General features: G+C 35.8%; 1 protein-coding gene across 3 annotated transcripts; it reads right to left on the bottom strand.

Moving 5' to 3' along the window:
• Nucleotides 1–1094: 1094 nt before the first annotated feature.
• On the bottom strand, nucleotides 1095–10245 carry LOC149815697 (uncharacterized). Of its 3 annotated transcripts, none has more exons than XM_089990302.1 (6): nucleotides 9876–10245; nucleotides 9662–9769; nucleotides 1887–2048; nucleotides 1640–1811; nucleotides 1482–1555; nucleotides 1095–1398 (listed from the first exon to the last, which is right to left on the bottom strand). In XM_089990302.1, exons 1-6 carry the CDS (start codon nucleotides 10143–10145, stop codon nucleotides 1318–1320), a joined length of 867 nt encoding a protein of 288 aa, XP_089846428.1. In that variant the 5' UTR covers nucleotides 10146–10245; the 3' UTR covers nucleotides 1095–1317. The 3 variants fall into 3 exon arrangements, with proteins under 3 accessions (XP_089846428.1, XP_089846429.1, XP_089846430.1); XM_089990303.1 differs by having other exon boundaries at nucleotides 1659–1811; XM_089990304.1 differs by having other exon boundaries at nucleotides 1887–1928; nucleotides 9876–10244.
• Between the last annotated feature and the right edge of the window lie 1057 nt (nucleotides 10246–11302).

Raw genomic sequence — 11302 nt, 5'->3', positions numbered from 1 at the left:
TTTAGCTTCAAGTTGAACATGGCATGAGGTTATCAATGTAATACCATCACAAATTCAATTTATTGTCAGTATCACAATTAATGCAATTTGTATAAATTCTGCTAAAGTTTTTATATCTTCTTCCAAAATGTCCCTTACCATAATTTTTGAAGAAAAATGACATTGTTTTACCATGTGCTTTAGAACAGTCATCAAGAAGATATACTATGGAGAAGGTAAGAGGGGGGGCCTTATGCAATTAGATGGAGGGAGATTTAGGACTAGGATCGAGGATGCAGAAGCCGTATTAGGACTAGCTTACAAATTACACCAATGAAAAGCAGTCTTTGTGTGTGTGTGTATGACCACTAATAATATAGCAAAAATCATGAAACAGTATATGAGACTAGAAAATCTTAGGCAACTGATTTTTTATTTTTTAGTATATAGATAAAAAACAATCCACATCTTTGTGGAAAAAGAGAAAAAGAATCGTTGAAATTGAATTTCCTCCCTTGGGTTTTTCCTACTAGACGTTCTACCATGTCCAGCAAAGTAACCAGACTTAATTCTGCCTTACCATTACCTTGGTTTTTATATTTTTCTAGTTAAGTTATTTATCTTAAACAATCTTTCATCAAGACAGCGGGTTGAAATCTCTTTAATAGCATCAGCAAAATGGGAAGGCATTTTAGGAAGAACGCACACCAATACACTGCTCAAGATGTTTAGCAGCTGTACAATTGCAAGCGTGGTCTATTTCCAACGTAGAAAATACATATACACATTGATCAATACACCTATCGTATAGAAGATCAGGTTTGCATCATATGCACTTTGAGTTTCTAACTTAAAATCAAACTCCCATGATTCTGATGGTCAAGGAACCGCTTTTGGAATTGATAAACAAGAAAGCTTTTTAACTTTTAAAATGGGCTTTTCCTGGTGATAATCAAATCATATTTGCATGTAAAGTTTGCTCTTACCATATAAATCAATCCAAGCCAAGTAGTTAAATAAAGAAAAATATAAGTACCACAGTAAATATCCACCAAATGGATCTGAATCTACAAATATCAGAAAGATTTCATAGACAAAATTATATTGCTTAATCACGTATATTTGCAACATGAAGCAATCTCATATAATTCACATCCAAACAGGACATTATATTCCACAGAAAGTAATAAAGCCTCACATCTAGATCACAATAATCTCATGACATAACTGCCCTTACTGTTCAAAACAGAGAACAATCTAATAGTCTGTTTGTGACATTAGCATACTTAAAATAAATAAATAAACGTTTTTCCAAAATTAGTGCCATCATTTTCTGCATCATTGATGAAATGCTTTCTTCAAGAATCCTTGAAATGAGTTCCCAATTCCTGCTCCTACAGCTTCTGCCAAATATGCTGCCTGAGACAATCAAGAAATGCACATCAAGTATCCGACTTAACTTTGAAAATTCAACAAGCACAACAGCATGCACAAAGCATTACCTCCTGGACTGACTTCCGTAAATCAAATGCATCTTTGACTCGAGAATCCAAGAACATCCAGGTGTCATGAAAATCTGGTTCAAAGAGAGATGATTTACATCAAATGCTCTCACAAAGTTATCTCAGTTTACAAAAGTTGGATAGCGGGTAAAGATAACCTAGGGAGTGATCGGTCACCATATAAAGCTCAGATGTTGAGTAGATTCCTCCTAACGCAGCACGTTTGACATACCAGTCAATATCTGAAGCCTCACCACCACCAGTATGCCAAATTTCATCAACTAGCATAGCACGCTGCTTAAAGCTAGTCGGAATATTCATTGGTTGTGCCTAAAAAGATATGCAATGACGTAACGTAGCATAAATGTGCATCACCGTAAACATGTTAAGACACAAACATGATACCTGGATACTTAGTGCTTGAGGCCATCGAGATATATAAGGTGCCTGCATTTCCAGGCGGATACGGATAAGCTTGGTAATACGCTCACTAGTTATCAAATTCGACAATTCCTCATCTGACTGAATTCTTTCAATCAACTTTTGCAGGCATTCATCCATAAAATACTGTGGCAAAGGAGATAACAATAATAATAATGTACAAGCCAGCACAATAAACTAAAATAATTGATCCCAGAAGGCTACCAGTAAAAGAGGACATGACGCCAAAAACAGATGAAAAAAAGGAGATATTTCTACTGTATCAATTACTAAACCATCACCAACAGATGGTAGAATTGCAACTACTTAGGATACAAGAATTAATTCTATGAAAAGCATTGTAACATGGGCACCTCTACCAGCTCCCAGCACCTGTGTTGTATTTGCACTAGTACCTGGGTACTTTTCGGTATGGGTCATCAGGGTGTTGTACTTGAATTGACAGTCAATGATAGGGATATAAAGCATCGGCTGTTAACTATATGCCTTTTTTGTTAGCTAGTTACAAAGATTTGACATGTTTTAGTAGACTTAATCTACAATAGACAATCTACAACTTCATATGCAGAGCGCCTTGTAACATGTAATATAGCTGTGTATTTCTCTATCAATTACTAAACCATGAAAAACCATCACCAACAGATGGTAGAATTGCAACTACTTAGGATACAAGAATTAATTCTATGAAAAGCATTGTAACATGGGCACCTCTACCAGCTCCCAGCACCTGTGTTGTATTTGCACTAGTACCTGGGTACTTTTCGGTATGGGTCATCAGGGTGTTGTACTTGAATTGACAGTCAATGATAGGGATATAAAGCATCGGCTGTTAACTATATGCCTTTTTTGTTAGCTAGTTACAAAGATTTGACATGTTTTAGTAGACTTAATCTACAATAGACAATCTACAACTTCATATGCAGAGCGCCTTGTAACATGTAATATAGCTGTGTATTTCTCTATGAGTGTTTGCGCCAGTCACCAGAAGATTCTTAGATAGATGGGAAGCCCGCTTCCTGGAAACTCACTTCGGAAGCGTGATACTCCTCGCTTCCAAAGATGAGAATCCCAATTCTCCCTATAGTTGGCAAACTCGTGACTCGGGCTCGGATCGCCCGACCCTTGACTCACGGGTGAGCAGGTCGACTCGGTAACTAGGACGGGTTCGGACCTAATTTTTTTAGTATTTTTTTAAAAATTTTGAATATAACACTATGTTTTCTACAATGTGAATGCAAATAATCAAACTCCAAGCAGCAAATTCACTGAATCAAAGAATCAAAGAACGAAAACTACAAAATACCTGAATAAAAATAAATAAGCTACCTTTCTAAGTTCTAATAATTTATAACAGCATTATGCATTAAAAATTGAAAATCATAAAATGCAACTAAAATTGCGCATATAATTTGGGAGTATGCAGTATGCACACAAAGACAAACAAAATTGCACAAGAAACATCTCAGCAGGAAACCCCCAACAATGTGCAAGAAACCCCCAACAATATGTGCAAGAAACCCTCAGCAAAAAAATTTGAGCATCGCCTCTCAGTGGCTCGTCTTGCAGAGAGAGAGAGAGCATCGGCTCACCTCTCAGAGGACCAATGGCGAGCCTCTAAGAGACTCAGTGCTCGGCATATGTTAGAGGTGAGCCTCTCAGAAGCAGAGAGAGCATAGACAAGCCTCGCCTCAAAGAGAGAGAGAGAGAGAGAGCATGGATGCGAGGCAGCATTGGCAATCATCAGTGGTTGCCGACAGTAGTTGGAGGTCGTCAGTGTTCGGCGACAGAGAGAGGTTCGCCAAAAGATGGACGGGAGGGGAAGAAACTTCTCTGAAAAATGAGGGAGGGGAAGAGTCGTTCGACCCAGAGAGAGAGAGAGAGAGACTAGATGCGAGGCAGCGTTGGCAATCATCAATGGTTGTCGGCGGTCGTTGGAGGTCGTTAGTGTTCGGCAACAAAGAGAGGTTCGCCAAAAGATGGACGGGAGGGGAAGAAACTTCTCTGAAAAATGAGGGAGGGGAAGAGTCGTTCGAACCCCCCCACCCCCCCTTTATATTTTTTTACAATAAAACTGGTTCGTCTCGGAATGAACTGGTATGGAATTATGGATAATGGTTCGACTTGGAAAATTAGGTTAGAACTGGTTAGCCATGTATCATTCTTGAATCGTCCGATTCAAGATTGACTCAGCGAGTTGCCGAGTCCATGTTGAATCGAATGATTCCTAGCCAATCCATGCCTGAACCTGGCTAAAACAAGTTTACGCTGGATAGGTGGCCTAGTTACTGGGCACTCCGATCTGACTCGGATGATTCCCAAGTCGGATCGTTGGGTTTGCAACTATGATTCTCTCACGTTTCTCCTATGCTTTCCACACACTTCATCTATTCTTCTTATATGCTCTCTGGCTTTACTATTCTTATTTTTTATGTGTTTTCTCTCACACTTACTCATTTTCATATGCTTTGGCAGTCATCACTTTTAGATTAAAATAATACAAAACTTATTATTTTCTTAGCTTTTTGTTGTTATTTATATTTTTTTCAATTGTTTAAACTCTTGAGATTTTCTTGAGGTATTCTCTAGATTTATTAACTTTTGAAAATCTGTCCTAGAAATTACCTTTAATGATACAGGTGACTATGGTCTGTACACATGGCTGTATCCCCTTAACAACCTTTTAGAAATTCCAGTAACATATACCATACCTGCACCAATACATATGTGACATAGGTGGAAAGCAAAACTGTAGTAGTAGTCTTGCAAAAAGTAGATGTAAGGTAACTACAAATGCAAATTTCAACAACCATAAAAATTTCAGTGCTATATACCAATGGGAATGCTTCAGATGAAGAAGCCAATTATCACATATACTCCAACTTATAGAAACAGTGAGCTACAATGTTTTGCATCATGAAAACATTCAACATGCAATTCAAATGTTCAAACCTACTGTAGTAGTGCAACTGCAATCACATTGAATCAACAATTAGAATCCCATCAAAAAGAACTTAACCATCAATTGCATAAATATCTTAAGTATCAAAAAGCAAGCATGATATCATGTCATCAAGATGAAGGGCATTCATCCTTCACAACTTCCTACAAATATAACATAATTGTACAGAAAGTTATGTCCTATGGACCATTAAGATATCTAGCATGAAAAAAGATGCCACGATGGATAACTGGAACTACATAAAGTTGATGCACTGAAAACAACAACAAAAATTACTGGTTTCATACATAACAAGCGGGCTTTTTGCACATGTATACACTGGAGTAAGAGGAGGTGAATGCATTAACTTTTAAATGAATCTGCCTTGGTGGAACCTTGATATTAGCTGATAGCATGATAACTGTTACTAATGCCAAAATTGTGTGAGGCTAAATCAAGAAAAAGCCCATCCATCTAAAAACAGTTGGCTGGAGAAGGGGAGATCTTTTCTGTGCACATTCTCTAGTGAAATTTTACATGTGCACTATTTGTGAAAGTTGTTATTATCAAAACTAATATCTAACAAGACATTTTCTCTTGTAGCTTTAACTCTTAAAAAGAATTGTATTAATAACAAAAGAAATCAAAGGGGGATAGTATGAGAAGATGACACCTTGAAGTATATAGTAAAACAGTTTCCACCTGATCTTGGCTCAAGTCTTGCTCTTCTGCTGCATGAAGTGATGAACAGAGAGGATATGTCTAGCTTTATCATTAATATCCTCAGCGCCCTTATATTCCAAATCTGCTACCAAGTACTGAAAAGCCATCTCCAAAGAGACAGCCACCTCGTTCCCTCACTTATTGAAATATTCTACCTAAAATGAGCTCCCAAGCAGACTAGCCATGAAGGGAGAACCTCTAACTCTGGCCAGTTCAAATAAAAAAGATTTCTAAAAAAATGGCAGTGTATAAACACATGAAAAACTGTCTCAGAGTCCCTCAAGCAACAAGCTCATTGATTCAAAAGATTAAAACTTCAGTCTTGAAGGTTATCTGCTCTAAGTGGCTTATGATAAGACGCCAACAACACAAACAACACGGCTTTATGGGACGGACCTAAGCATCAAATTGGTTTTCAGGAAGGGGAGAGGCCTGTGGCTCAACAAGTTAAAGTTAAGAAGAATTTTCTCAAATTAAGCCATCTCTTGTGCTCATCCAAAGGATGAAATCACCTGTATTGAGAGATAGGGTTTCCCCCAAGGTAAGCGACATGCAGCCAGTTTGGCTCCTTTCAAGCTACATTGGGCCATTGACACATGATCCATGAAGAACTCTTACTAGAGAAATATTTCCTCCACTTAGCAATAATATCTTTAACCAGTGTTGTGAAAAGCGTTGAGGCGTAGCGAGGCGCTCCACCAAAAACCGAGGCAAGGCGTAAGCCTCGAGGCGTAAAGCGTAAGCCTCAATTTTTTTTTTGAAAACTTTAAAAAAATTATAAAAAAATATCTAAAAATACAAATAAATAAAGAAATGCTTTATTGATGAAATAACAACCAATAAGAAATAGAAAATCTCAAATAAGTACTAAAAAATATGAGATTAACATATAAAAGTAACTAAAAACTTATTATATAACTGGAAAATATACGAGATTAACCAAAAAAAGTTAAAATATACTAAGAAACTGATTACATAACTGAAATAACTGGAAAATACATGAGATTAACCTACAAAAGTTAAAATATATGAGATTATTCTAAAAAATATGCGATTAACATATAAAAGTAACTAAAACAATGATTACATAACTGGAAAAAATATGAGATTAACCAACAAAAGATAAAATATACTAAGAAACCGATTACATAACTGAAAAATATATGAGATTAACCAACAAAACTTAAAATATATGAGATTATTCTAAAAAATATGAGATTAACATATAAAAGTAACTAAAAAACTGATTACATAACTGGAAAACATATGAGATTAACCAAAAAAAGTTAAAATATACTAAGAAACTGATTACATAACTGAAATAACTGGAAAATATATAAGATTAACCTACAAAAGTTAAAATATATGAGATTATTCTAAAAAATGTGAGATTAACATATAAAAGTAATTAAAAACTGATTACATAACTGGAAAATATATGAGATTAACCAGCAAAAGTTAAAATATACTAAGAAACTGATTACATAACTGAAATAACTGAAAAATATATGAGATTAACCTACAAAAGTTAAAATATATGAGATTATTCTAAAAAATATGAGATTAACATAAAAAAGTAACTAAAAAACTGATTACATAACTGAAAAATATATGAGATTAACCAACAAAAGTTAAAATATATTAAGAAACTAATTACATGACTGAAATAACTGAAAAATATATGAGATTAACCAACAAAAGTTAAAATATAGTAATATACTAAGAAACTTATTACATAACTGAAATAACTGGAAAATATATGAGATTAACCTACAAAAACTTTGTTGATTATGTCTCAGAAATCTTGTTGTAAAAAAAACAAATTGCACCTTGAGGCACAGAGGGCTGCACCTCAAGGCGAGGCGCGCCTTTTGCGCCTCAAGGAGCGTTTTTTATAACACTGTCTTTAACATTCAATTTAGCCTAGAGAAAAAGGTGTTTGCATTGTGCGTGAGAAATCCAATGGTCTGAGAGCCAGTTCCCATAATGATCTTGATTCTCTTCAAAAGGGCATCCATATTCACATACCCTCATCTCCACATGGAGTAAAAGTGCAACCTTACCATGTCCTCCACGGCTAGCCATTGCTATTGTATTTTTCCTTTCGGAAAGAAATCCACCAATCACCATTTCCTTGAGCTATACTTATATTTTTTAATGGTAATGGCCTGATTCTCAGTCTCAATGCAACAAATGCCAAAACCTCCTTTAGAAGTTGAGAGGGTGACCGACATACAATTAGCACAATGAATGCCTTGCACTAGATTAAGGCCCTTCAAAACAAATGCCTTCAGTTTCCTCTTGAAAATCTACTTCATGGATTTCAGAATGATGAAGATAAATGTCAAGTAGATGGGTTGTTTTATGGTTGAGTACCACTTGCACAGACCCTCATTATTAATCTAGGCTCAGCATTGACCATAGTTGAGCAAAAAGCGCCACAAATCATGTTGTTCTTTTTGTTAGGTATAGATATCCAAATAAAAAGCTGACTAAAGCTCAACAACAACATTGCAAGGAAGCTTCTTCCGCCATTAAGACACCAGCGATAATTGCAGAACAATTAGAAGCATTACATAGACAAGAAATATCAGCTAGAAATTATGACATTGAACATTTCCTTGATGAGAGCAAAGAAGAAATAAACAAGTACCTTGAAAAATGAATGGCTTCATGTAGGTGTGTAAGTTCAGACCCATATGAAATTATAACAAGGACCTTTAGAGAATAGCATCAGAATCTTCTGATATCAATCAAGCCACCTAATGGTGGAACAGGAAGGCCATATTACATGCTTACCAGACTTCCAACATTCTGGGGGATACAATCATTTGATTATTTGATCAACCCATAGTTTTTTAAAAGGAAATGAACCTATCAAGGAAAATATAGAGCATACAAAAAACCAACCATTCACATCTCTGCCAAAGTATCAAGTTATTCATACTTCTCAGGGTTGAGTTATGCCGAAAAATAGGGCAACTACAGGAGACTTATCATTCATACATATCCGTATAGGCTGATAAAAAGTATCTTCATGATAAAAATCACAAACGGTAGAAACTAATATGACAATTCTATATTCCAGCAGAGATACACGCACTCACCAATTACGTTTACTACCCTGAACTAAGCATTTCCAACTCCAATAAAAGCTACCTAAAGTTGCAATTATAGCCAAAATTCTTTCTGCATACCATTCCAAGTCTGTATGACAAAGGAAAGAATAGTATTCCATTACATATTGAGATAATTTTATAAGATTGCAGCTAAAAATCATCTAGAGGGAGTTTAATTTTTTTGGGACCACTCACATAAGTGGAAGTATTGAAGCAAAACATTGCAGGCCCATGAAACACAAGTTAGCAGCATATTTTCAGACCTTGGTACCTAACCTTTTCCTCCACAACTGTTGTATGTGAGTCGTGGTAACCTGTTTTTTTTTTGCTCATAATCGTTTTCTGTGGTTTGACACATTGCCACACCTTATCTTCGTATTGTGATAGTTATTAACATTAACAGAATTATTCTTTGAGGAAAAAGGGAAAAGACATGCATCCTATACTTTCTTTTCACCATTTAGGAAAAATCAGAAGATAGTCATAGAATTCAAGGACTTTCATCGACTAAGAATCAAAGAAGCGTGTGACACATCATGGGAACATAAGCGAGCTAGATGGTAAGTAGCATACACCACAATGACAATCAAACCGACAATGCTAGCAAAATTCTAAGATCTTGCACTTCTGACAGATGAACAAAGATGATTTCTCAGATCAAAAAAGAGCTATAACAATCTAACGAAAAAACCCAATTGATTATTAATATGAACGAAATGATCGAAAGGGCAATAAATAAAGAAACCACAATCCATACGAACACCTAAAAGTTTCAACAAAAACTAACCAGTAAACATAAGAAAAAGCGAACCCGTTTAAAAGAATAAGAAAAGATACCAAAAAGCATGATAGCCGAGAAACAATTAACAAGACCAGAGTAGAAATCCTACAATGAAACAAATCACGCCACCAAACCATCCTAAACAGAGGAACCCAATTCATATTCTCCCAAAACTTACCTCCACGAGAGCGGCCTCCCTCCTCGGGAACGATCCGACGATGGAAGGAGAGAAGCCGACGTCTCTCGCACCAGAAATTATCGCCGCTTCGCTCCACCCAAGTTTAACCTTCCAAAACAATCCCAACAAAAAAAGAAAAAGAAGACTCAAAAAACGCATAAAACTCACCATTTTTCTCTACAATTCAATGGGATGATCGGATTTTTGTGGGTACCACGTAAGGGAGGGCAGCCTGAAGAATTCGGGCGTGTTCATCTTCGGGCTCCCCGCCTGCACCTTCGTGGCGCTTCTCCTGCTGATGAGAGGGCGAGTCTTGTTCGGTGGACTGGTGAGCATGGGCGTGGGCGTCTTCAGAGAAATGCTTGAGGAGAAAAAACGAAGAAGAAGAAGGTGGGAGGTGGCGATGGACACCACTACGCAGAGAGGCTCGCAAAACTCCCAACATGGTAGAGCATCCGCAAGACCCTATCTCTCTCAATCTCATTGTACCCTTCTTTCTACTCTTGGAAGGCTCGCGCTCTCGTGTACGTGTTGCTCGCGCGCGCTCCTTCTGCTTCTATTCCTACTGGGTGGAGAGAGAGAGAGCATTCAGATGAAAAAACACGCGTCCACCTTGATAACGGCAAAGCAATAGGCCCCAACCTGTTCTTTGCATTTTCCGGACTCCACGGGGCCCCTTCTCCAAGACTCCAACCCAGGGATCTATGTGACAAATATCAGGGATATTTTGAAGTTATTATTTAGTCACCATTTTAATAGCAAAATTATCATAATATTTTCATTAAAATATAATATTCGTGATTTTATTACGATATCATAATATTTTTATTAAAATATAATATTCATGATTTTATTATGATATTTGTATTTTTATTAATTGTTTTCATGAAAAATGGGTTTTTATTTTTTTTATTTTTTTGCAATTTATTTATTTGTTTTTGCTCATATTTTACCAACAAATGTGCAAGAAATATAAAAAAAAATCTCAATTTCTCACATGAATATAACAGCTGTTATTTTGTGATTTTAAATTTTGTCACTATGTGAAGGATATGCAAATGGGTCAAAGATCTGACATAGATCCAAACCAAAATGATCACCTCAAATGATGGGGTTTGGATATTTCATTCTCGAAGCTAGGCTTGTTCTCTTCAATTCTCCATGGTTGCATGCTCTGCTTCTTATCCTCTTCATATTGGGCAAGAATACATCATAAATTGTAATTAAAACATCCTTTTGTGTTGAATGAAAGACCAAAAATTAGAACAAAATTTTTTGCAATGAAAAATATTTTTTAATAAATATGTTTTCACATAAAAAATATGTTTATGCAGATTTTTTAATACTTGAAATTTTTTTGAAGTAAGCTTGAACCCCGTCAAATTTGAGTCAAATCTAAATGAGATTCGAGATCAAGAAGCTCGATCAAAGTGAGATACAGATTTGAATCCTTTTTTTTATTCTGGATACTAATTCAAATCCATAGTAACTGAATCCTTCAAATAGATATGGCTAATATCCAAATAGATATTTTTAACAGATTTGGATATTAGTTTAGATCCAAAATTTATGGATATATGTTGAAAAATATTTCAATTGTTCAAGGATAAAACAATAATTTCATAACTCAATGGTATAATC

The sequence above is a fragment of the Nuphar pumila genome, chromosome 15 (genome assembly GCF_984573655.1).
Source record: "Nuphar pumila chromosome 15, dmNupPumi1.hap1.1, whole genome shotgun sequence".
In the NCBI taxonomy this organism is placed as follows: domain Eukaryota; kingdom Viridiplantae; phylum Streptophyta; class Magnoliopsida; order Nymphaeales; family Nymphaeaceae; genus Nuphar; species Nuphar pumila.
The sequence above is the reverse complement of the archived record's forward strand: the minus strand, read 5'-3'. Positions and strand labels throughout refer to the sequence as shown.